Source organism: Fusarium sambucinum, chromosome IV, assembly GCF_050947815.1.
Source record: "Fusarium sambucinum isolate potato_lamoka chromosome IV, whole genome shotgun sequence".
Taxonomy (NCBI): Eukaryota; Fungi; Ascomycota; class Sordariomycetes; order Hypocreales; family Nectriaceae; genus Fusarium; species Fusarium sambucinum.
Window position 1 is genome coordinate 236,699 of NC_139291.1, and position 26,099 is coordinate 262,797.

Sequence of the window (26,099 nt, forward strand, 5' to 3'; positions counted from 1 at the left end):
AATTGTTACTGATTCATTGTTAAATTATGCCGTCGAATTAGACACAATATGCGCTCAGGGCATCAGAAAAATTGACCGCTGGGAGCATAAGAGATGAAGTTAGTAGGCCACTTTATGCTCTTTAGACTGTGGCTCTTGGACTATTCATTTTTGTATCCTAAGACTTGGGAGGCCATTTTTCTACTAGACGTGGCAACCGGGAGTGATGTGTCGACAGGGATCTACTATCAAGAGACCGGGATGTTAGTTGGGGGCCTCAGCTAAACAAGGCGAGCGGATTCAAACGTGCGGCTGAGTCTTGTTATTCATCGCTCCACTTACACTTAATCTCATCAGGCAAACATACTTGAACTGCTGCACACTTCAGACAATCTCTCTCTCATCCTGTCAACCTCTCATCAGAATGGCAGAACCATCTAATACACCAGTCCCAGCTTCTACTCCACGAGCTACATCTCCCGCACCCCATCAAACCCTATTTTCACAATCAAGTGCCTTCCTCTCACCAAAGTTACCGTCCAAACCAAAGGTTCTTCATATCGGAGATCCAGTTAAATATAATCCAGAAACGTTTCTCCGCTTCAGTATTCAATGTGAGATTCTCAGACCTTCAGCTGAAGAACGTCAGCGAGAAGAGTTTATCAAGGCCCTCCAAGATAAGCGATGGGGTGACTTTGATGCTATCTTCCGTCCTTTCTGGAATACGGGCGGAGAAATGGGAAAATGGGACGCTGAGTTGATTAGTTTATTGCCGGAGAATGTCAAGGTGTTTGCAAGTGCAGGCGCTGGGTTTGACTGGGCAGACACAAAACTTTTGGGCGAACGAGGTGAGTTGAACTGTACCTATCGGTGAATCACACTAACGATAAAAGGTATCATTTATTGCAATTCTGGCCTCGCAGCTGCAGAAGCTGTCGCCGACTTTGCAATGGCTGCTGTCATTTCTACTTTCCGTGCCCTCCCATGGTGTATCTCATCAGCCATATCCGGAGACGAAGAAACCTTCATGACAAACCATCGAGATGCAACAATGCAATCCCGCAACCTACGAAACCAAGCTCTTGGACTCATTGGATTCGGCAACATCGGTCAGCAAATAGCTGCTCGTGCCCGCCATGGTTTCGGTATGGATATCCATTACTTCGATATCCTCCCTAAACCTTCTTCCGTCGTTGCCCCCTTACGAGCTACACATCACGAAGCCCTCGAAAGCCTTCTTTCTAAATGTGACTGTGTTGTGCTATGTACACCCGCTGGAGACGGTACTCTTATCAACGCAACTACACTACCACTTTTCAAGCACGGATCACGATTCGTTAATATCGCACGTGGAAGTCTTGTGGATGAGGATGCATTGGTAGCTGCATTGCGAGATGGGACTTTGTCAAACGCTGCAATCGACGTTTATGCGAATGAACCAAAGATACACCCTGAGCTTCTGGAACTTGCGAAGCAGGGTCGTATCCTTTTGACGTGCCATAATGCTGGTGGAACGGTTGATACACACAAGGGTTTTGAGGAGTTGAGTATGCGAAACATTATGGCTGTGCTCAGCGGCGGAGAGGCTATCACACCTGTGAATTTGCAGTTTTTAAAGTAGAATGAGGCGTGTCACAAGTGGTTACAAGAAAGGGTGAGCAATGAATAGACTACCATAATACAACTGACATTAACCAAAACTCCGGCTCAAACCATATGTGCCCAATCATTAACCAAACCAAACAGTATTTCTTATACAGAACTTTCACTCCTTGGGCTTCTTTCTAATAAGACCCGTAGGGAGAACATTCACATCTTCCTTTGGCTTCTTCTTGACGAGACCAGCGCTAAGAACATTAACCTTGCTCTGGTTATCATCAACCGTTGAATCAGTACGCTTCCTCTTGACAAGACCAGACAAATTGTTCACTCCGGTGCTGTCATTAGAGACAGGAACAGGTGTCTCGCGTGTACCGACAACGACAACACCCCATTTACCACCTCCTCCGCCCTCACTCAACCAGCGACGAGTACTACCCACCGCTTTATTAAGCGTTGCGAAATCAAGGTTTAGCAGTAAATCTACAATACGCTTGTAGGATGCTTCATCGAAAATCTTTTCACCACGACCTTGAGGTGTCCAAGAGTAATATTTTGTGTTGGCGGGTCGATCGAGGAGATAATTGTGCTTTGCTCGTTTAATGCGCGGGGCACGAGCAATGATGGGGCCTTTGAGAGTCTTTTTGGTCTTTTTGTTCTTAATCTTGGAATCTTTCTTTTCTTTGGAAGGGAAGAGTTTTCGAGGCGTTGTGGTTGGTGTTATTTGCACGATGCGCTGCTTCTTTGGTGTTTCTGGCGGAGCTGTTGATTGGGAATCCTCGAGTTTCGAGGCTGGTTCTTGATCATCAAAGACAAGCCAGATGAAGCCAGTCATACGGCCACTTGAACACTCTTGTCGATACGCCATCATCTCCCAGAACATGTCCAGTGTCTTGACGCTTTTCCAACTACCCTGGTTCTTCATCGCTTGCGAGCTGCCAGCTTCTTCGTCAAGTTCGTCTCGAAATCGGGACTTTGGATCGTCGGGAAAATGAGGGATAAGACATCGTGGAGGTACCCAGTCGAATTCGCGGTAGTAATGTGATATGCGTTCCAAGGGATGCGTAAACTCCCACGCAGAATCGGCTTTTCGCGGTGTGAGAGCTCGGGTCTCGTGTTTTTCTAATCCGGGAACAACGATGTACCCATTTGCGCTCTTCCATGGTGCTTCTGTAGATTTTGGCGCTGGACCAAGGAGAGGATCTAGCACGCGACACCACCATTTGATAAGGCCACGATCGTCGAGGACATGTTTGCCCTTGTTGTCGACACTTCCAGGAAATAAGTATTGATCCTGAGCACGCGCGAATAAATTAACAACGAATTGTATGCCCTTCCTCCTCCTTTTCTCAACCAGGAATCCAACAAACGTAGCGCATATTTCGCGAATAGGACTAGGTGTTCCCTTGGGAAGGTTAAGAAGGGCGAGATAACCAGTCGAGTCGGCTTTTGAAACAAATAAGGTAGTTGATCGAGCTGTAGTATATATAAAGACCTCAATTCCAAGGACTAGGACTTGTTTGCCGGGCTCGTTGGGGGCGTCGATGGAAACGGCTAGGAAATGGTTTTCGCAGTATGTTCGTTCGGGACGCTCGTTTGGAGGTGGGGAGTAGAGAGGGTCTGTTTTCGTGGGAGGTGTTGAAATGTGTAAAGTTGTAAATTTGTGGTCTTTGGGAAGGACCGATGCTAGACGGGCGCCTAGATCGTTGGTGGTGGCCATCTTGAAGCGGTGGGAGTGAGGTTAGGGATGATGGATATTTGTTGGAGCTTGTATGTTTGGGTGGTGTAGCTCCAGAGCTTCGGTGGTCGCTGGGGCAGCGGAGAGATCCACAGGGGTCTTTGCAGGGGTTGAACCTTGACTTATCATGACATGATCATTAACAAAACAATTCCAAGCTACCTAACCTATAATTAAAACTCCAATCGCTAAAGTCCAATACCCATCTCCGAAGGTTTAGGATGATCACTCCTCCAACTCCCAACAGCCATAGCAACATACAAAAGATTCCATCTCGGACCATCAGGAAAACAAACAAACTCATCAATCATCATCTCCACCAAAGGTTTATACTTTGTCAAAACAGCCGCTGAACCTCTTCCCTCAATAAGAGCCTGTAACTCATCAACCTCTGAAGGTTCAAGGTACTTCATAAGATGACTCTCAACCTCTCGCGGCGTCTTCCACCATTCCAACCCTTGTCCTTTGTCTGCGAGTTCCTGCTCCATCTTTTTGCGCAGTTCAGGTAAGACTGATTTGTATACCATTTCTGTGCCTGCGTGGGGTTGTTCGATGAAGCCTTTTTGCTTGTACTCTAGACGAGCTAGGGCGAGGGAAAGCATGAATCGTCTGTCGGTGAGATGTTTGGTGTGGTTGAAGAGTCTGTCCATGGGATTTGTGGCTGGTGGACCAGGTCTGCCCAGCATGTTGAGCTTGTAAGTCTCCCATAGTGAAACAGTGTTTCTTGTGCATGCCCAGTATAGGGTTCCTGCAAAGGTGTAGAGGCCATCTCCGAGATATCTGCGTGCATCTGAAGGGGCTTCAAAGATGCGAGCCAAGTGGTCGGTGTCTGTCCACAGTTGCTGTGCGAGACTTAATCTCTGTGTGATGTCTTGTGCTTGTGTGTGTAAATGGATATCGGAAGATAACAGCCCGGTGATGTCAGTGGTTCCCTCGGTTATAGGATCCGATGCTCCTGATGAGCTGGAACTAGCTGGCTGGCCATTTTCATCGCTATTATCGTCTGATCCAACAGTTTCTCTGGCGTCTGCAAGGGCAGTCTCCAGTTCTTGATCTTTTTTGCCTCGTTTCTGAGCAAGCTTCTCTACCCTCTTGAGAGCATTTCTCAACCTCTGATTCTCATCTTTGAGAGTATTAAACTTGGAAGCATGTCGCTTGCGATACTCTCGCTGTGCAACTCTGCTTCGTTCCCGCTTTGGCTGTTTCCCCATATTAGTTGATGCCTCTGAAGTTGATCAAGATGTGTAGTGTTATGTGTGTATGACTGCTTTGTAATCCACGATTGAATGGGAAAAAAGGTCCACCTACGTCAGGACGATCTCCGATACTTGGCGGTGACATTGAGAGTAGGATATAACCCGATTACAGGACGGGTTTACGAGGTCGAATTCGGAGTACTCAGGGATAATGACAAAAGTTGCAGTGTAAGTGATAACGTTGATGATCAAGTATGGAGATCTGGATAACGTTATGAAGCGTTGAGTGGGGCACGCTATGATATAATACGCATACGGAGGAGGCGTACGGATTAATGAGTCGGTATTGGTCGATATAATCCTTGTCGTCTTAGTCCGTATCAGGTTATTTCCGTCTTATACAACCCAAGTTGAGAGTATACTTTCATGACTAGCATGGTGTATGTACGAATAATAGAAGAAAAACGAAAAGAAACAAAGTTGATGTTGATGATATCGTGAGTAGACTATTTACTATTGTATAAGTTGAGAATACCACGTATAGTATGTTACACACATAAACCCTGTCAAACTGAACCCCAGACTTGCATCTGTTGATACGCCGGTCCTTGCTAGTTAACGTGTAATAACGTTGAGATTCACGATAACTTCCGCAATGTAACCAACAAACAATAAGAATGTCGGCGGAATTAGGTGGATTTTGCGGAATAGAAAACTATATAGAAGAAACAGAACGACACAACAAAACCTATCATCATCAACTCACTCTCACACACCAACTCAACACAGCCCAAGATGCCTACTCCCATCCACAAGACAACATACCCAGCCATCTCCCCTCTCCGCCCTGAACTTTCCACCAAAGGAGAAAACGCTCTCATCACAGGCGGAGGCTCAGGTATCGGTGCCAGTATTGCAAAGTCCTTTGCAAAATCAGGCATAACAAACCTGGCTCTTCTTGGCCGCACAGGCAAAACACTTCTCGCAAACAAAGCCGAGATAGAAGAGAAACATCCCCAAACCAAAGTCTGGACCTATACCGTTGATATATCTGATCCCGAATCAACTCGATATGCCCTTGAAGCATATGCCAAAGCAGTCAATGGCAAGATCGACATCCTCATCGCCAACGCGGGATACATGTCCAAGGCGGAACGTATCACTGTAGCTGATCCAAATGACTGGTGGCGTGGTTTCGAGATCAACACAAAGGGAAACTTCAATCTCTTGCGCGCTTTCAATCCTCTCGCTGCCCCTGGAGCGAGAGTTATCCATGTCTCAAGCCGATCCACGTACATGGAGTACCTGGAAGGTTTCTCTGGATATCGAGCATCCAAGCTAGCCGCCTACAAGTTATTTGCGTGGTATGCAAACGAAAACCCTGATAAGATTGTCCATCAGTTCGACCCGGGTGTTATCTTCGACACTGGAATGACAGCTTCGTTCGAAGGTCTGCTCAAGGAAAAGGGACTTGTGGGAGACGATGTTGAACTCCCTAGTGACTTTTCAGTTTGGTTGGCTAGCGATGAAGCGAATTTTTTGAGTGGCCGTTTTGTCGAGTGTGCGTGGGATGTCGAGGATCTTAAGGCGGCTAAGGAGGAATTGAAGACATCGTGGAACAAATGGACTATCGGTTTGTTGGTTTAGGGGTACCTACTTTAAGAGACAGATTTCTAAATAAGCTAGTTTGATAATGCTTGATTCTGTAGGCAGTTATGAACGAGAAGATTGATATTTTACTCTAGCTCTGTAGCTAATTGCGCGGCCTGGGGGAGCCAGGTTAGCTGAGCTTCATCATCACTTCGCCGAACCCCTGCTTCACTGGACAGGCAGATGGTGTATTGGATATAGTTTTGAACCCTGTTGACCGTTCTTGCCCTCAGTATATTAAGAAGTTTCTAACCAGGTTTATTATCTTTAGATTTTAATACCATTTCCCATGATAATACTTCTTTTAGACTCTTTAAAAAGCTATATCATTTTTCAGAGGGTAATAAAGTGGCTCTACCTGTGTCTTTAACTGGGGACCGCGTATACCATATGTCAGCAGAGTGATAGTTGTTCGTAAGTAGCCATAACGACATAATTGTTTTCCTTTCATTGTCAGCCGCCAAGCGGAGTACACTTGCATCCTTAGCCATAGCATCAGGAGCCACCAGCCATAAGGATCTTCACTATTGCCTCATGTCCATTCTCAACTGCCAAGTGAAGTGGCATCTGTCCGCTTACATCTATAGCATGAGATTTGGCACCTGCAATAAGCAGCAGCCGCGCAGAATTATTATTACCTCCCTGAGATTCTAAGTGAAGTATGCCTACTCAAAGAGTGCGTAACAAACGAAGTGCATCATCTCTTCTGTTATGTGCAGCTGAGAATAGTACTGCCCGAACACATGACCTCGCGGAAGCCTTGTTCACATCCAAATCCAGTTCTTTCGTCCAGTTCAGAGTCTTGATCCATTGCCAAAGTAGAAGAAAAGCGTAGGAATTGCGCCGTTTCGACAAGTCTTTGACAAAACTTTCGAACTCGAGGCGTATCTCCTTCTCCTTGCCGTTTCTTTTCAAATGATCTAGGTGTGCTGCGACATTATTAAGTGCATACGGGAGTAACTTGCGATCTGAAAGATGATCCGCCAGCTCTTCAGCTTGTGAAGGGTCAGCATTGTATTCCATTTGGGGAACGGCCACTGTGAACAGTATACGGATGTATCGGTAACAAGTGGTTGCTATCTCCGCATCTCCTTGCCCTTCGTCGAGATGGTATGGCTTGGCAATATGACTTTTATCCAGTAGGAATTCTCTCGCAGTCTGATGTATGAGTTGAACGATCTGACCAGATTTTGAATCTAGTACCTATAGGTGCACTTATTAGATCAATTTGGAAGACGGGATAACGACGATACAAACCTCGACTAGGCCTCCACATGCCGACAATAGCCCTTGATTTATTTCAAGAGGTCGATGATACGCAAGGTCGTAGCTTGACAAATCTACACGCTTTGAAATCGGAGGGGTTGCCAAAACGTCCTGAAGCTCCCAAAGATGTATAGGCCGTTTCGGAAAGGTTATCCAGGCTAATATTCTTCGCCCCCGCTCTTCTTGCTCGCTCCTGTCTCCTTTAAAATTCTCGAACAATGTATCAATCATCGTCCTGTAGAAACCATCCTTTCCACCAAGCTCACAGGGAAACCCGGCAACTCTGTTGTCAAGGTCGGCTTTGCTGTAACCGCCATTGAGAACACACTGTTCCACATCTCTTAGAACAAGTGTCACCCATAGAAAAACCCCTAACGAGTGTTTCATAATATGATCCTTGATAACCAGGAAAGTATCCTCTTCGCAGTCGTGCTCAAACTCCATATGTTCGATCCAACTATCCACAACGAATTTGATATCCACCTCGTTTACTTGCTGAAGCTTGATGTGATGCGAGCATGCTTTTACCAATCTGGGATTGATATCGTTCTCCGGCCTGCTGGCGATTAACACTTTGAAGATACACCTGCTGTACTTAGATGCGAGATGTGGCAGAAACTCGAGCACATCGGCACGTCTGTCGTTATCCGACTCATCCATTCCATCAACCACAATCACGACTTTCAGATTGAAATCAATTTGATGAAGGGAGTTTAAGGCCTGCTTGAGATCATCATAGCTCCAAAGATCTTTCTGATCTCTTGCGTCGCTTACGTTCTTCTGTAACTGTTGATATCGGTCGCGAAGGAGTGGGAAAAGCTTGCTGTTTTGTTTCCAGATCTGGTAGACAATAGATCGGATCATAAGCTCGTGGCTTGTCTCGGTATTTCCGCCACGGAAGCTGTAGTAGAATCTTGCAACGATGGTTCTCTTGTCTTCAGGGTTGTTTAAGGTCCAAATTTGTTTTTTCTGTTGGAAACTCTGGTCACGATCCAGATCGGATTTCTTAGAAACTAGATCGTGCTCTCCACCCTCAAGTTTCCGTACAATAATTTTCGCCATTGTTGACTTTCCGCTTCCGGGTTTCCCTTCTAGCCATAGGACTGAGGGAGTAGCTGTACCACTCCAGTTTTTATAACCGGAGTGGGAGGATAGCCATGCCCCCCCTTCAACTTTGTCTTCCAGCCGGCTTTCTCTTGCGTTCCATTCTTGAAAGGCAAGTGTCTCCAGGCACTCTGGAGCTAGTTAGGGCGTTCATAGTTGGTGGTATAGACTGAGCCCTTACCTCTTCTCTCCTTTTCTCTATCTATGCTCGAATAACGGGAAAGTGTACGCTCTGTATGTCCGTCAAGTTCCCAATCCGGTAGGCTTGTGACAAAGTCACGAGACATCTTATGTTCCGTGCTTTCTTCTTGATCTTTGGGTTTGCAGACGGTATTGGCTTTAGTATTTGGACGGCGTGTTTCGTCGACGTTCGAAGAAATTAAAACTCGCATCGTAGTGGGCGCAACCTGATCCTCGAGCGTTTGAAAGTTCTCGAGAAAAATAGATCTGACGTCGACATGCAGAGCATCAATGCCATCGATAAGAAAGACAGTCTCAGGCTGGTCCGTTGCCTTGACGGACGCTACCATTAACTTCCACAAGAGTCGCGTTGATTGCGACGTGTCTCTGCATTGCTTGAACCTTTTGATAGGAAAGTCTGTTTGCGCAGCCTTGGCTCGATCTTTGTTTTTTTCAAGTAGTTGAGTGACAAGCGAGGCCACTATCCCCTTCTCAGAGTCTTCACTCGAGCAGAAGATTGATAAAATATCCAGCTTGTCTGTCTGTAAAGAAGGTCGGCGTAGACTTTTAAGAACGTAAGACATGACGACGGTTTTCCCGTCTCTCGGGACTCCTTGAAGCCAGAGTTTTGCGGACTTTGATCTTTTCCAAGCCTGATACTCTCGTCTTTCGATGAACCATGCCATACTTTCTTCAATATCGGGTGATTCGCAGAGCTGCTTCACTGAGGTTGGCGGCTCCGATTTCGAGCACATTGCTTCAAACAAACGGCACAGTTCTTTCGTGTACTGCAAAGTAATTGAGTCTTTCATTCAAGTCAATTTGGTCAGCGGAATGAAATATATAGAGGTTGTGTTGCAAATATTGACGATTTGCTGTCATCAAAATGGGGTTTCTTTTACCAACCTTGTTCTAATTCATCCGAAAATCCTTGTAATCGAGGCAGCACATGTGTGACGTAAATCGGATCAGTACGTCCATGAAACCTGACAAGCCCTGAATGATCCCGATTAATCGGTTTGACACAACGTCCCTCCATTTCCCAAGAGCGCCCGTGAGTTGCTGAAAACCTGTCCACTAGCACGACTGGCTGTCCATCCATCTTCCAGTTTCCATCAACCTGTATTGCCGTGGGAGAAACACAGGTCTCGTAGAATGACATTATTTCTAGGTTTCTAGCCACGGCGGAAATATGGTGGTCATCAATTACCCTCGACCATCGCTGTGCTTGTTGATGTAAACCTGGGGAGTCTCTTCCGAGTGATCGGAGAAATGATTCATTGGCCTGTCCTTCAACCATTGGGATTAGTGACTTGATGTCCATTCCTTGGTTTGGCGTTCCGAAAAACATGATGCTTCGGAGTGACTCCAGAACGATCTCGTCATCAGCGGTTCGGGCTTCGAACAATTTGCATAAGGCCTGGGATTTTGTGAGTTGTGTAATAAAGGCAGACAATTGTTAGTTTCACAGACCTCTTTAATAACCAAGCCACCAAGGCTGTGGCCAAGCAGGACCAGAGATTTGGGATGGCCCCTCTGTGCTGTGTTAGTTAAAGAAACAAACAACTCGGCAAGGCAGAATGATTCGAGGCGCGGTATATATTGGGGTATATTCACCAACCTTTCGATTAGCTTTGACTAGGTGTTCTAAAGCATCCTTGAAAGCTGATCCAATATCTCCTAGGCTTTGGAATGATTTGCTGTCTTGTAGTTCCGTGTTGTAGCCGTAAACGTAGACTCGACAATCTGGCATAGAGATAGGAAGGTCGTCACGAAGCCACATGTACTGGCCTCCCTTGTGCTTAAAGGATCCAAACGCGTGACCATTAAGACCAGATAACGCGATAATGCTTATGAAAACATCAGAACTTCGAGCTTAATACATGGCTAGATCACTTACTCCAGGTTCTTCTCAGTGTTCTCAGAGTCGTCAGAATGTAAAGGAGTAAATCCATGGAAACAAGTGTCTAGATAAAAAGAGTTGTCGGCTAGATCTCTATTGCCTGAGAAATTTTGATTTAGCGCCCCCATCTGTACCAATATGTCCGGTATTTTCGAGAAGGTTAGTGTTGCGACTAGTTGTTCTCAAAAAGGATGGCTGGCAAGTGATTCAATGGATATCGCGACGTCGGGACCAACTTCAAAGGCTTCCCTGACAAGTCGTTCTACTTCTTCCTCGTGGATCGCAGATGCATCCCATCTTCTTTTTTTGGGTAGAATTTGAAGCCTAAAAGTTGTCAGAGGGCCGAAATCCCTTCCTTCATTGTTACATTTTGGTGCATCAGCCTGAGGCAGGGGGAGGGGAGAAAGGGCGTGATTGTTGGTCTCGGCCCGGACAACTAAAGACATGGTTTATTCTCGATACGAATGGAGGACGAAGAGATTCAGAGATGATTGTAGGACCATAAGAAGAAAGAATGAGGAGAAAGAAAAGATGCTGAGGACCTTTTTGCACTTTCATGCTTACCTACTAGTCACAGGAGCGCCACCTCCTCATTAATAGGTAATTCCTGACCCCTGCTTTTAGCTTTCCAAGTCTTCTCTGTCCTGTGAGACATCGCCAAGCGACTATTAGATATAGCATATAGCAAATGGACCAACAACAAGAAGCTCCCGATCGACGCGGGTTACAGCGCTTCAGGGGAACAAATGTGCAGCTAGTGCTTAGTTACGTATAGCACTGCTTTTCTTAGTGGACTGTGTTACTCTCTTGAAGATTGAAAGTCTCAAAGAGTTCCAGATCACTATAACTCTCTTCTCCGGAGGGGATGTCTCGTTGTTTTCATGGCAGTTCTGAACACTGGAAGCTAGTAACGCTATCGATGAGCCATTCTAGTTCAAGTGTCTCTTGGACTCCGGTAAGGCTCATTTGATGAGGGCGTCCTAGAAGTGTGATGTTGTTTAGGCGTACAGCTTGGTCACAAAAGGTACCTAGGACTCATGAAGTGACAAGGCTTATAGCGCGAAGCACTTGAGCCCTTCGGGTGGGGGCGGGGAAGGGCAGAGCGTAATACTCGGTGAGCAGGGGTGGTCAGTCTAGGTTCTTCTTGTTGTCTGCCTCGAGAAGGTCTCTTCCTATCATGTCTCTTTTTGTTATTCATTGTCAACGAATAGATGCTGCCCCAGAAGCCTGACGTCCTCGTGTTACGCCAAGTCTTGTAATGAGCCTTGTAGCCTGGCGCTAGACGATGCCCGTGGCAGTTTCTAAAAAAACCATCATTGACACTATGATGAAGCCCTGTTTTGTATTGTGTAAGAGCGAGGTTGCTTCATGAGCCCTACCTTTCGTGAATAAGCTGCACGCCCAAACAATATCATACTTTCAGGACGACCCATTAAACAAACGATGAAACCCACTATTACCGATCGTTAGGTACGGGCCGTGCCTACTGGCCTAGCTCATCTGGGTGATGATGTATCCACACTACCCTGTATTAAGAGCGTACCTGGACCCGGCTTTGGTGAGTCCGAAGCTTGATGTTACATACCTAGACAAGTGATGCATATCAGACTGTAAGTTCAGACCTGAGGCATCCTGCAAGCCATCCTGTATCTCGGTCGGGGTGAAGTACTCGTACATTGAACGAGGCTGTGTGAATTAAGCGATTAGGCTTCGAGGCACACCCACTTCTCAATCAAGTACATAGATTAACGTGTATCTTATAGAAGAGCCTTAGTGCTAAGTTAAATGAACACCGTAAGCTATTCCCCTCATGTGAGGAATCAAGACTTCCACTTCCGAAACGAAACTGACCATCCTAGATGAACAACTCAGCTGCCAAGGTCCCGGCTCTCACCCCGCCATTTTCAGCGGCGTCGAGCATTGTCGACCCGACGCAGCTCGTCCTCCCCGCCGCGATTCGAGGCGATCGCATGACCCCTATAATAATACCTACACAGAAAATGGAACTTTTTCTGGCTACTGAGCTACGTACCACAAAGCTAGACAAGCTCCATGACTATCTCTGGCTGGCCGGGCTTCCTGTGCCAGCGAGGCCGCTCCAGCGCCAGAGGATAATGAATCGTGATATTTACCTCACAGAACAGCCCGACGAACATCTCGTCTGGCACCAAACCAAGCTACTGATCAAGCCGCTGCCCGACTTCCTCCTCTGCCACGCATTCTGGACCCAATACTTATGTTCAGACCCTGCACTACATCGGAGTGCAACTGGGCTGCTGCTTAGCTACTGCTGGCTTATTGGGCATAGGAGCGACTTTGACATGGCCCAAACGGCGAATTTGATCCCTGATGATATAAAATGGTCCGTATGGAGTACCTTTATGGAGGATTTCCTACGCAATGTCGATATAGACAGCCTTGCGCAAGTGGACAGACGCTACCAGTACGGCGAACTACGGCTATCACGACTCAACTCGATGACACGTTTTCTGCCATATATGTGGTCGCACGAGAACTTGGTTTATGGGCATATCTCAACAAGCACGTGGTACCAGGCCTTTTTCGAGCGGAACTTTTCTTGGCTATTAGCTGCGTTCGTATATATTAGTGTGATTCTCTCAGCAATGCAGGTCGGGCTAGCTACGGAACAACTGAATGGTAGCCAGTCGTTCATGAACTTGAGCTACGGAGGGGCATTATTGGCCATTTCTGCTGCCTTGTTAGGGGTTGGGATAATGTGGTTTGTCTGGTTTGTACTATTTTGGTATCATCTGTTGTCGACGAATGCTTTTGACAAAAGTACTCGAATGAGAAGGAAGAAAGCGCAGGATGCTTAAGTTCCCTTGAGTCTCTGCTTTTTTGAGAACACGATAAAAAGGGGTAGTCGAGCGACCTAGTATCAAGGGTCATCATTGAACCCATGGTGCTAGGAATGAGATTCTGCCCTTTTCGGCACTTCGTTTTGTGATAGCCTCAGCAACATAAGGACCTACGAACCTAGCTTCCTGATGCACTGAAAGTTGAAACCAGTTTCGATCTGGAAATCTTGTTCAAAATTTGGCTTCTACGTCGATACCAACCCGGATTTCATTTCTTAGGAAGCAAGCATACAGACGAACCTTTACTTGAATGACCATGACGGTAGCATTCCCACTTCCAAATACATATAACCAGTATCATCCTGATCGGTGGCTCAGTCATTATGTTTAGTAGTCTCCAAATCATACCTACATTGCGTCTCCAGAACTTAAGCTATTCTACAATGTAAAGAGTAATGGGAATCATAGGGAAATGCGTATATTGTGACATTTCAATTTTGTGTGGCCAAATAATGCCTGTCATCTCTCGTCAACTAATTTTAATTTAGTCAAACACCGCTGCACTTTATAGACCTCCCGCACTAGACTCAAGCAAGCATAATAGATTCGAACTAGCTATTAGCAACTAGCCGCATTATGTATTGTATTTCGCCCAGGCCTTCTAACTTCGATAATCACCTGAAATACCCTGTTCGCTATGTTCGTCTTTGTCTGTGTCCGTCATTGTCCGCCGCCCCCGTCTCCAGCCCCGTCTCCGGCCCCACCACCGTCCCGGGTCTGATATCGGGAATTCCACACTGGCATCCCCAAGCCCTTTTAGCACAAAATGAGCTGCATTGATAAGGTGACATGAGTCCATAACCCTTTCTTCGGTTGTTTTCAGTGGCACTTTCTAACAATACGTGTCTCCGGTTCGAACCTGCTGGCTCTCATGCGTGGGAGATCTGTTGCGCCTTGAATTAGAATAGTAGCGTCATAAGAGAAAGTGGCCTTGTTGATGTCGGTACAGTTCTTTCCAACGTGTCAACCATCCTAGACTAACTACCTCTGGTGATCAATGTAGTTGACTCCCCAGAGCCACTCCCACGTCTCCTCGGCATGTTTGGCGTATTTTTCGGTTTCGGTGGGCCGCCATATGGGTAGAGACCCTGGGACCAAGCAAGGGCCTCATGTTGTAGCGCAAAGTTGTTTGCACCGTTGAAGCTCACTTGAAAGTAACTGTTTCGTTTATCAGGGCGCTTTCGCGCCTCCTTCGAGTCTGGGTACAATCCAGACATGATTTCAGTACATGCATGTGCTCAGCACCAGGTAATTTGGAGTGATAGGTAGATTGATGTACCAGTCGCTTCTGCTTGGACTCAGATGGACCGGGTATTCAGTTCGGACGGTCCTTGACGTCCATTTCTGCCATGTTTTTATTTGTCGCAAAATTCAGTTTGTGTGGGAAGTTGAAAAGAGTCAACTCACAATCACTGAACCACAGAATAAGTTTGTACGCATTTCTTTCAAGGATGAGAAAGAGCGAGCAGGGCCCTTCGAAAGGGAGTCTGATTCTGTTCCGGACTCTCAAGACAAACATGATCACTAACTAGGCACCGAGAATTCCCGCAGAGATGAGAAATGTTTTGCTCACCAGTGCGCTTGAGTCCTCTTGACCAAGCCATCACCCCATGTTGGAGCGCGAAATGGTTGGCTCCCTGGTAGCTGAGCTGAATGTAGCCCAGGTTGTCATCTGCTTTGTTGGTTTTTTTGTTTGATAGTATGCAGAAGCCGACTTTCGTTGTCTTTAGTTGATGTTCTCTGTTTAAGATTTCGTTGCAGAGTTCCGGGCTATCGATGCACCGCTGTTGCATCTCGTCTCTCTTTTGTTTCATCGTTTTCTATCACCAAGTCGCTTAGTGTCGTTGACTCGGCACGGGCGGGCGGATCTGGCTGGGCTGCTGGCGGCGGCGGCGGCGGCGGATCGAGCTGACGTTGGTCTCTTGATGGCGGGCATTTCGTCGATGGCGGACGATGGATATCGAATATCCATATCGTTGTTGTGACATGTTGTGTTTTACTATAGCCCGCTCCTTCTCTCCAGCTAGGCTTGTAGTATTTCGTCATCGCCAGTGCTTCTACCAGCACATGCTTCTTGAGTTGCCATAATTCTATTGTTCACCCTTACTGACATTCTTATGGAAACCACAACCGCAACCACATGTGATGTCGAGATTTGGGAGGATGCGTTAACGTAACCCAGAATAAACACTGCGTTGTCATCAACTCGAGTCACTCGCTCAAGGTCATGGTACCATTGTCTTCCACCACGGCTCAGCGATGGTTTCGCATACAGCAAAGAAGATCATTTGAAACAAGCCTTCATATGCCAGAGATGAAGGTAACGATCTGGTTTGGGCCTGATGCGAGGAGCGTCGTGTGCGTTATGGTGTATCCTTTCCAAATAGCTCGCTGAAGTATGGAATGAACATCGTCATCTTTCTTGGGTCTAATCCCAAATGTCCAGTCTGTACCAAATCAAAGATATGTTCTCTGGATCTTCGTTAGACTTTTTGAACCGTCAAATTGCTGTCTTGTAGACAGACATCGAGTTTCGGGAGCCAGCCTCGGGGAATGCTGTATGAATGAGCCATTCCTCTGCGAAATCCTGGCTGCAAGATACACTGCGCGAAAAGCTGGACCAAGAGAATGACCAACAGAAACTTGACTTTTGTTGATCTGATCCGTCATCCTGCGACCAGTGCAAGAGGAAGAAGTTGCTGCTGTCTACAGCGCGGCAGTAGCTTCTTTTATAAGTCACCTCTATCATAGAGTTCATGCCGTATGAGTCACACCCTGGCTAGATAATCTAGTCTTGAGAGAGTCTTTAATTCGAAGATTTATTAAACGTTTAGTCTACGCAGATATATTAATATTTATTAAAAACCCAGAGGAAATTGGGAAGGCCTGGGCGAAAGCCTAAGTGATCATGAAAACAATCCTGCAACCAGGCCTTTTCAGTTTCACTTGAGTTCTTAAGAAAGGTTAATCTGTCCACGCAAGTCAAATTTCCAACAAATCTTCAAATCAGAGGTTCTCACAACAAGTCTAGGTTTCCCAATACAAACTCAACTCATAAATCTGCAGTCATACTTTAAATGATTCCATCAGACAAACATGACAATAGGTCATCTACCCAAACTCTATACTGTCACTGACTTATACAAGAAGCTGCACAGGCAGAAGCAACTTCTTCCTCTTTCAACCATCAAGAAATGCCCCGACGTTTTTTTATTGTAGGGGCTTTCTCTCAGAAAGACAGATGGCCTCTGCACTAGGAACATTCTGCACTTTTTTCTCTAAAGAGGACGTCCCCGTCTTTGACAGCTTTTCTGACCCTCTTGTTCGCTTGCTGCTTGGCCTCTTTAGCCTCCTCAATTCTAAGTCCCTGGCTCAGGAACAAACAGGCTAAAGAGCCCAAATGGGAAGCTAACAAGAGTGTTAAGGAAGTTGTCAAAGGCAGAGATGTCCTTTTAAGAGGGAGGGGAGGTGGACTACACTTCTAAAAGCCTCTACTCTCCACTCGAGAAAGACTAGTTGTCGTCCAATCGATCTACGACACCAAGTAGTAAGTTAATTCCAGTCTATGCCCTGCTAACAATCTTAACAGGTCTCGCACAACATAAATGCCTGTCGAAAGAAGAGCTCCGACCAAGTCCTTTCGGCCAGACCAAATCGAGTTGACCATTAAGAAAAGACTAGGCACCCTTTCCGTAGCGACTTTCTGTCGTACAAGATGAGACAGGGAGTCCAGTTGAACATCCTTCAGAGCAACAGCAGTAGCTTAAACAAAACAAAGAAGCTGTTTAACCACTGATGTTGTTCTGAAGGATGGTCGAGTGGACTCTCTGTCTCTTGTATGGAAGAAAGCCTTTACTGTAAAGGCGGCCAACAAATTTCACAGAGAAACGGCAATCCAGCGTATTGAATCCCCAGTCATGTATGTTTTGGATCAGATTGTGGAAATAACGGAAGAAAGGTTACGGAATTGACTGTTTGGAGTGGCAACGAGGCCATCAACACCAGATGCCGTATGTCGGGCGGAGATCAGGGTTACTGGGTAGGAGAAATACTGGCCTCTTAAGTCTTGGGGTATAAAACCAAGTAACCTAAGGACAATAGCCTAAGGAACATAGAGTGATATCCTAATTGAATCTCTTATGCTTCCAGCGGTCAATCTTTCTGATACGGTGACAAATGTACAGGGCGTGCCTACTTTGACTGTGACATACCTGAGTAGAAGATAGAACATGCTTCGTCCAGCGTTTATCCAAAAAAGGGAACCTGAAATTACAAAAAACAAGGAGCAGTCGAACGGGTGAATGTAGGTTTTTTAGGTTTAGAGCTTTTATGAGAGGTTATAGGTTTTAGGAGCGGATTCCGTTCGACCACTCCTCATCAAAGGTATACGGAGTTGAACTCATATATAAGGGTACCCTGGCTCTACGTTTATCCAAAAAAGACACCTAAAATTACAAAAAACAAGGAGCAGTCGAACGGGTGAATGTAGGTTTTTTTAGGTTTAGAGCTTTTATGAGAGTTTGTAGGTTTTAGGAGCGGATTCCGCTCGACCACTCCTCGTTAAAGGTATACAGAGTTGAACTCATATATAAGGGTACCCTAGTTCTACTCAGGAAGTTAAAATTGTAAAAAGGAAATATAAGGGGTAGTTGAATACAGGAAAGACTCTGTATACTGAACACCAGTCGTTTCTAACAAGGCACTCAAGAAACACGTGAACAACGTTCCTGTGATAACAAACACCAACCGGTCCCTTATTACACCTGTATTCTTAACATGGGTATACAAAATACACAACAAACACCCCTCAGTTCTACTTCATCTTAGATCTCCAACTCCCCTTACCCCCAATAGTAGTCTTCTTATTCTTCTCAGGAACCGTATACCCCCTATCCCTCTCCAACCGATGCCTCTCCCAAAAATCACTCATCTCCTCCCTCAAAATCCCCTTCTTCCCTCTCAAATCCCTCTCATCTCTCTGCCGTTCATCACGTTGAGGTACCATACCCGCCACACCCGAAACAACAGGCATACACAATGTCCTCCAAAACCACGACGTGGCGATGCGATAGAGACGAGTAAGCCATTTGAAGAACCGTCTGACTCTTGTGCTCCAGGCCGCCACGAGGGAAAGGACGACAAGAACAAAACTAGAGGGAAGAGCTATCGCGCCTATGGCCTTGAGGCTGAGATTGTTCTCACCACCCCACTCATGCGTATTCATACCGAACAGACCGGTGAAAAAGCTAAGTGGTAGGAAGATGACTGTGAATGTGGTAAAGATCATGACACTTCGACTTTGTGAACTGGCGAGGTCGGCGTGAAGTCTACTCAGCCGTACCTCATCAACCTGAGCTTGTCTCTGAACCATCTGAAGTAGCTTGTCGTAGTCATCTCTTGTATTTCTCACTCTCTCAATCATCTCTTGACCCTGTTGTGCATATTCAGCGAGCTTCTTGAGGGCTTCACTTAGAAAAACCCTTCCATTTGCTGTGCGATCACGAAGTTCGGGACGGGCGTAGGTCGAAAGCATGGAGCTGACGACTTTAGACTGTCGTTCGAAAAGATGTACGAGAATCAATAGTTCGTCCTCAATATCTCGAAGTTCAAGGAGTGCGGATGTATTATCGCGGTTATCCTCTTCTGAGCGACGACCTTCGGCTTTGTGCCGTGCTCTGATGGATCGGGCTTTATTCTCGACTGGCTCGTATGCAGAAGCTTTGTCGCGGAATCCTTCAGCACGGAAGCTTTTGAGGGAGAAGGTGAGTTTTTCGGTCTACTTAGTTAGTAATGGCCGTACAACAAAGTGGACTACCTACAAGAACGCTAATGGCTTCTTCAAAGATTCGAAAAACTTCGAGATCGGGATGTGATGCTCTGTCGAGTAGCACAGTTACTGCGTGAAGTACAGCTAACGCTGCTAGATCCAGAGCGTTTTCGCATTGGCGAGTAAGATCGACGTTGACTTCGTTGAATATACTGTCGCGAAGGTCTGCTTGTTGATATAGAGGTCCTTCGATAGCATCGCCCTCGCGCTTGGGAAAGAAGGATAGCAAAGTGTCTATAGAGTTAGTTTAAGCTTCTGGCAGAGATGATAGACTTACGAGAATCAATGGCCCATAACCACAGCTGATCAACCATAAGAACATTACCATTGAGTATTGAATCCTCTAGATTGTCCTCATTGTCTCTATCGTGACTGCTTGTCTTGGATCTCTGACTTCCACTTCCACTGCTTCCATCGCTACTATTCGACATTTGTCCATGAAATCCGGGACCTAATCCAGGAGCAAAGCTTCGTTCTTTTGTCAGTTTGTAAAGCATCTGGTCATCATCTCGTGATCTCGTATCCCTTAAAGAAGGGTATCCGTATTGATCCAGTGTTCTTCGGCAGTTAAGAGGCGGATCATGGCCTAGAAACTCCCAAATAACCTGTGCTTCAAGAGAGTCCGATTTAGCAACAGATTCGGGCACAGGGCGGGACCTTCCATGATTTAGACGTTGAAGAATCAGTTCGCGTCGACGAATGAGTCGTTTATAAGAGTCGAAGTGGAGATATGGTAGAAAGAGACACGTATAAGTCCCGCCGTCAACTCTAGATAATGAAGACTGTTTGGAAGATCGACCTCGAGGAGACACTACACTGTTAGAATCTAAAACCATAAGCAATAAGAGAACGTACTGTGTCGAGGAGCTGAAAAGTAGCATCCTGGCTTAGCAAAGTATGCATAATGCTGAGAGTGTCGTCCACGAGAATGTCTCGTTGCCCAAAAGTCATTGTTGAATAGGGGCGTATAATTGCGATGATCCGATATTTGTAACGTCTCGAATATTTTCTGCTCAAGTTAGTAAAGCATCTTACCAATTGACATTACTTACCGTCACCCAAGTTGGATTGTTGTACGGTAAATGCACCCATATAAACTTCCTAGCTTCTACCAGAGGTTTCGAAAACGCAACAGGCACCTCATCAACAATGACAGTCTCACTCGCTCTTCTTTCTCCGTTTTCAACGATCTTTCGGATTGCAACTATAGCTTCTGGTAGTTTGGGAGAAGCGTCAATATCGTCCTCATCGCTGAAGCCTTCGATGGTGCTTCTGCTGCGCTGCGAAAATGGGGGGAAATCTCGATACTCGTATTGAGAAGCCTGTGTACCCAGACTTGTAGATCTGCTAAGGGTTCGGCCAATACGACCACTGGCAGGCGGTGATAAACGGTCCACTGCGAGATCTTGATCAAAGTTGGCGCGTATGAGAGGTGATGGGCGTCGCATTGGTGTTGAGTAGTGTGTTGGTGGTGAGATTGCTACTGGCGATCGTGGTGTAATGGGGGATCTCGAGATCACTTGAGGTGCTGATTCTGATCTTGTGTTTTTGGCGTCGATGGGTTGGATAACAGGTGAAGCAGGAGGTGATGCAATGAATGATCCATTCTGCGAGATGCCGAGAGCGTTGTTGCCCGTTTCATCCACGTCACCCCTCTGTGTTGGTAACCTAGCTGTCTTTCCTCTTGCTCTCAAAAATCGCCCTTCATCAACCGTCTCGACTTCGTTCAATCTGTCAGCTAAACACTCCTGAGGTCCTTTTCTCAAAAACTCCCGTAAAGGCAGCCTTGTAGACCAAGCTCTGATAGTCGCCGAGTCCAGTGGTCCTGGAGAATCCTCGAAAAATCCATGGATTTCGACATTGACCTTTTGTTCAAGATCCAACGACCAGTTCCTATCATCACAGGCATACTCATCTGCGCGATCGATAAGTGCAGTTAACTGTTTAAGAAACAATCGCATCGTGTGAACATTATGCCTCCCGAACGAGGCTATATTCGCATGGTCACTTTGAAGCGGAAGAATCGTCTCCTGTCGCATACCAAGGATGGCGGATTTTATCGACGCCAGTGGTGCAGTAAAGTAAACATCTCCAGTAGATCCTGAGAGCCGAGAGTCGATAGTTTCGTACAATGTCCATATACGAAAATCGTGTGCTATGGATTTAAAGTCATCGTCTAGTTGGAGAAGAAGGGAATTTCCCACACGCAGATCATCGGTGATTGAGCATGGTAAGGGGGCTGAGAGTTGAAGTATACTCTGGATTCCGGTTGCTAAATTTGGCATGGCAAAGTAACTGGATCCTTGATGAGGAGTGCCTGTGCTGTTAGTATGGAGTAAATTCTCAAGGAAACAACGTACCAAAAAAGGCAATACCGTAGCATTGTCTGTATATGTCCTCATATCGAGTATCACGACTCGCTTTTGTTAGAACCATCTTGGCAATAATTCCACCAATGCTGTGTCCCACAAAGACAAGCGGCCTAGCCTGTTTCTCTCGCTTCCTCAATTCTTCTAGTTCCTCCAGCAGCGCATCTGCTAGGTTGCTCAATCTCATACCCTCGGTAGTTGATGGATGTTCGTAGAGAAGAATCCGTGCTCTATCAGCTTCACGTCGAATACCTTGTCTGACCCATGAAGGTGCAGGTCGATCTTGATCTGGCGCTGTTTGACCTTCGGCATCTCTCATGGAGAGTGCACCAAAGAAACGACTCATTCGTCCATCGCGACTCCATGTTCGAAGAGAATTCGCCCCAGGACATGGGACGGTGACGATATCGACGGTTGTTTGATCGTGAGTAAGTTCACCTTCCGGGTCAATAGTGAAGCTTCCCTTATTGGATTCCTCCTCCGTTGATTCGTCATCGGTAGGTGTTTCCTTGACAATATTCTCCTCGATTTGATTTTTCTTGATAGTGTAATCATTTAATGGCGGTAGTTGACCTGGTGGACTTCCTGGATTGACGTTGATGGAATCCTTGTCGTTACCAAGTTCCGACCTAGGTGAGTCGAGGCCTCCAACCTCAGCCATACTCTCTTCAGTATAAGACGCTCTATAATTTTCCCGACGTCTTTGCCTGGACAAAACTGGACGAGAGGCTTGAGACATGAGAACACAAGTTATTCGAAATATTTCATCTACATTAGATGTTATTTGTTTTGTTTTGCAGTAGTCAAGTTCATATACTGGTCCGTCAGACCGAACAGTCACATTCCGTGTATAGCCACACGAGCACCCATTTCTGCCTTGGATCAGCGCTTGCTCGTGACAAAAGCTCCATATTCGAAAATAGCATTTTCCGATTGCCGTATGTATTGCTGATGCGCTAAACGTATAGCTGTAGGCTGACTATGTTGCTTTCTAACCGTGGGGTAGTTTCTGAGACAAGGCTAATCAGATGATTGTGCCACATGAACAATCCCGATGACTGATGTTGAACCCTACCGTAGTATTGGCCCCCTAAGTCTTAGGTACAAGAATAAATAATCTAAGAAATATGATCTACAAAGCATAAAGTGATCTACTAATTTCGTCTCTTATGATGCCAGCAATTAATGTTTCTAATACCCCGAGGCCAACCTCTAAAACCCATTCCTGCCGAGCAGGTGCATCACAAAGATTGTTACTGATTTAGTAATTGAATGAAATATTAGATCAGCTGTAGTGGAAATAAAGCTAAAAGAGCTCTAATACTTTCGTCTAGTCTTTGTCTAATCCCTGTTGCCGCCTGCCGAGCGATCCCGGAATGCTATAGAAGCAACCATCTTCTATGCCTGTAGATGCGCTAAACGCCCCAAAACTCCGATGAATACCAATAAGTCTATGCCTAGCCCGCCGTTTCTGCTGAATACGCCATCAATCATGTCTACTGCAACGCAAAGTCACTAAGAGTAGTGCAGTGTACCACGGCATCCACGTAAAGTCGATTTGTGACTCTGCATGCTTGTCCAGGTCGAACAACAAACATGCCGTTGGGCCCCAAGTTAAAGGTTTGTTCTTGTTCGCCAATGGTGACAGACAGCTTGCCTGCTGCGACGGAGCAAGTGCGCAATTTGTCGTCTTCAACCTTCCAATGACTCGAATTGCCGGGCTTGAGGATAATGACGTTGAAGCTAACGTCCTGGGAAACCGTAATGGGTTGGCCGCTGGTGAGGTATGAGTTGGAAAAGGCAATACCTAAGATAAATTGTTAGCATTTGTGTCAATAGACCTAATGGTAATAGAAAAGTTGGCCGCTGGAAGCATAAGAGACGAAATTAGTAGCTTATGCTCCTTAGACTATATATCTTATACCCTAGGACTTAGGAGGCCAACGTTTCTGTTACCTTGGAAGGGGAATGTGTAAACTTACTGTCTGAGGAAGAATTGTCCTTCATCCTACCTGGAGCGACCTCCCAGTCTTCCATCTGAAGTGATAGGCTCTGGTTTCCAGCTGCAGACTGTTCCCTCATTGTATCTACAGAGGTTGGCGTCGAAGGACTTCTCTCGGGCCGCTTTGTTTCGCGAATAGACTCTGTCACGGTCCCAACGGTTGGTGCCTCGGGCTGTTCTTCCGCGTCAACGTCCATCGCAAGGGTATCCATTGCAAGAGCGACATCTTCGGACGAAGATGATCCTGCTGAACCGCCAGAGCCTCTATGCCGACGTTGATCAGGTGGGCACCAATCGCATGCGTTCGAGCGTCGTTGTAGAATACACCAATACCGACAGCCCACACAGGTCTCCAGAGAAGAGAATGCTTGCTTTGCTGATTGGGGCATCCCAACCGGTAGGGCGATGCAAGGTGTTGATAGTCGGGCAGTTCGCCGTCCTCCACTAGCCGTGCACTTCTCAATGCCAGTTACTGCCCTTCCAGTGAGATAAGCCAACGCGCAAGCATAATGGTTGATATCCAAAGTCTTTCCGGCGTGTTCTTGCTTCCATACCTCAGGAAGATCTCGTGTTCGAGGTAACACAAGCATGAAAAGGATGTCCTCTCGATAATGCTTAGTTTGATCATGACTGAGATGCTTGTGAAGGTAGGGTCTGACATCATTATCCGAACTGCTCGAGGAGCGTAAAGGGGGGACAGGGGGGAAGACTGGAGTTTCCTGCGCCCGAGTCGTTTTCTTGTTCAATTGCTCTCCGCGAGAAGTTCGGCCCTGATGCAAAATGGTAGTTACTGGCAGTCCAGGTTCGACCGGCGGTGGCGCGCCAGGGGCCAGGGGGTTACGAGAGATAACGATGGCAGGCGTTGAGTTAGAGGTGCCTTTGATTGATCTTTTTGCATATGTGCCGGCCTTTGATAACGTGCCGTCACCGTTGTCGTTGAACGTAGTCGCAGAGTGACCACCCCCAAAGTGTCCACCAAGACCTGGCAGTCCTTTAAACAAACGACGACAATCTCGTACAGGGCAGACAAAAGGACGTTCAGGATCATCGTGTAATTTGTACTTTGGCGGAATGAGTGCACCGCGGGCAGAGATTACTCCCTGTTCAGGATCTGTTGGGATATTAGTTAAAATCTTAGGATATAAGAATAAATAGCCTAAAACGTCTGGTCCAAGTAGCATAAACTGACAAACTACTTGTCCCTTATGCTTCTACCACCATTTTTCTAATACCGAAGACTTGTAATGAGGAAAGTATAGGTACGTACGGTTATACGAGGTGTACGGGCGAGTACCCTCGGCAACAATGATTGCAACAACCACATCACCAATAGCTGGTGAATCTTGTGCCGTTTGTGTTGGCGTTGCCTGTGTCAGCGTTGCATATGCTGGCGTCTGGACAGGTGTTGGCGATCCTTGGTTAGCGTACAGTTTTTGTAGTTCACTCCCAGTCAAATACGTTGACCGAGGATAAGTCTGAGTTTGAGGAACCATTTGTGTGCTTGACGTGTTGCTCAATGCAGCCATTTTCTGTGCTACTTCATCTTCCGTAAAGCGAAGTGCCGTTTGGCGAGCTTGTTCAATATCAAAGGGCCTTTTCGCAGCTGGACCAGCGGGTCCTTCTGACGCTGGTGATTCTCTCTTACGATACCCAGGCCGAGGGGGCTTCAGTGAAGGCATTCCAGACGGTCCTGTAGAAGGCACTGTAGAAGAAGGTCGTGATTGTGATTGTGCTGAGTAACGTTAGATACATATACGTGAGCTGCGAGTCCAACCCACATTGATTCTTCTCCCATTCAGACTGAGCGGCTTTGATCTTTGGGTTACTAGACAACAACGACGAGAGCCTAGCTGCCGAAGTCTGGTGAGCCCCATGACCGATGTCGCTAACGACACGCGCAGGCTCTGGACTGGGATCTCTGAGTCTATCGAGAGCGAACCGTCTTGCATTTTGCTCAACACGCTTGAGATGTTCATCCTCTTCGGGGCTAAAAATAGGAAGACCGGATTCGTCAAGCATCGGGGGCTGGTAGTGACAATGAGATGAAAGGGTATTAGTGAGGATGAGTATAAGGAAGCACGACCATCCAGGTTGCTTCTACTGTCCACATACGAAAGGTAGTGCAGATGGTAAGGGAATATGCAATAGAAGTGCAAGGAACAAAGAAAGTAAATGCTTGTTAGGTGTGTTTGCAGTGAAGGAAGGTGAAGGTGAATTGATTAATTGGTTAAAGCGCGACGCGCATGAAGCTGGAGCGCGGCTACTTGCAGGGCAAAAGTAAACATTTCCGAATTCTGAGGGGACAAAAACAAACAACCTAAGAGTGTGGACTAAGCTGCGCAAATCGACCTACTAATTTTGTTGTCTTGCGTAGCCTAAAGGCCTAAAGCTGGTACTAGGCACTGCA

The 26,099-nt window shown here is 46.4% G+C and overlaps 8 protein-coding genes across 8 annotated transcripts; 3 read left to right on the forward strand and 5 right to left on the reverse strand.

Annotated features, from left to right (window-relative positions):
* Positions 1-403: 403 nt before the first annotated feature.
* On the forward strand, positions 404-1,600 carry FSST1_000063 (D-mandelate dehydrogenase-like dehydrogenase; the record flags this gene model as incomplete). The annotated part of the gene is made up of 2 exons (XM_083232671.1): positions 404-827; positions 873-1,600. 2 exons carry the CDS (start codon positions 404-406, stop codon positions 1,598-1,600), a joined length of 1,152 nt encoding a protein of 383 aa, XP_083090245.1.
* A 144-nt stretch (positions 1,601-1,744) lies between these two features.
* On the reverse strand, positions 1,745-3,298 carry FSST1_000064 (histone acetylation protein-domain-containing protein; the record flags this gene model as incomplete). Its single annotated transcript, XM_083232780.1, has 1 exon — positions 1,745-3,298. One exon carries the CDS (start codon positions 3,296-3,298, stop codon positions 1,745-1,747), a length of 1,554 nt encoding a protein of 517 aa, XP_083090246.1.
* Positions 3,299-3,504: 206 nt separating this feature from the next.
* FSST1_000065 (uncharacterized protein) lies at positions 3,505-4,527 on the reverse strand (the record flags this gene model as incomplete). The annotated part of the gene is made up of 1 exon (XM_083232890.1): positions 3,505-4,527. The coding sequence occupies one exon, from the start codon at positions 4,525-4,527 to the stop codon at positions 3,505-3,507; it is 1,023 nt and encodes a 340-aa protein (XP_083090247.1).
* Positions 4,528-5,307: 780 nt separating this feature from the next.
* On the forward strand, positions 5,308-6,159 carry FSST1_000066 (SDR family NAD(P)-dependent oxidoreductase; the record flags this gene model as incomplete). Its single annotated transcript, XM_083232999.1, has 1 exon — positions 5,308-6,159. The coding sequence occupies one exon, from the start codon at positions 5,308-5,310 to the stop codon at positions 6,157-6,159; it is 852 nt and encodes a 283-aa protein (XP_083090248.1).
* A 672-nt stretch (positions 6,160-6,831) lies between these two features.
* FSST1_000067 (uncharacterized protein) lies at positions 6,832-10,743 on the reverse strand (the record flags this gene model as incomplete). Its single annotated transcript, XM_083233110.1, has 7 exons — positions 6,832-7,365; positions 7,420-8,669; positions 8,714-9,517; positions 9,619-10,132; positions 10,186-10,248; positions 10,334-10,562; positions 10,613-10,743. 7 exons carry the CDS (start codon positions 10,741-10,743, stop codon positions 6,832-6,834), a joined length of 3,525 nt encoding a protein of 1,174 aa, XP_083090249.1.
* Positions 10,744-12,474: 1,731 nt separating this feature from the next.
* FSST1_000068 (uncharacterized protein) lies at positions 12,475-13,452 on the forward strand (the record flags this gene model as incomplete). Its single annotated transcript, XM_083233219.1, has 1 exon — positions 12,475-13,452. The coding sequence occupies one exon, from the start codon at positions 12,475-12,477 to the stop codon at positions 13,450-13,452; it is 978 nt and encodes a 325-aa protein (XP_083090250.1).
* A 4,855-nt stretch (positions 13,453-18,307) lies between these two features.
* On the reverse strand, positions 18,308-22,429 carry FSST1_000069 (uncharacterized protein; the record flags this gene model as incomplete). The annotated part of the gene is made up of 6 exons (XM_083233328.1): positions 18,308-19,270; positions 19,314-19,555; positions 19,599-20,132; positions 20,177-20,330; positions 20,374-21,638; positions 21,682-22,429. The coding sequence occupies 6 exons, from the start codon at positions 22,427-22,429 to the stop codon at positions 18,308-18,310; spliced, it is 3,906 nt and encodes a 1,301-aa protein (XP_083090251.1).
* Positions 22,430-23,186: 757 nt separating this feature from the next.
* On the reverse strand, positions 23,187-25,711 carry FSST1_000070 (uncharacterized protein; the record flags this gene model as incomplete). The annotated part of the gene is made up of 4 exons (XM_083233440.1): positions 23,187-23,497; positions 23,673-24,803; positions 24,960-25,424; positions 25,471-25,711. 4 exons carry the CDS (start codon positions 25,709-25,711, stop codon positions 23,187-23,189), a joined length of 2,148 nt encoding a protein of 715 aa, XP_083090252.1.
* Positions 25,712-26,099: the final 388 nt, after the last annotated feature.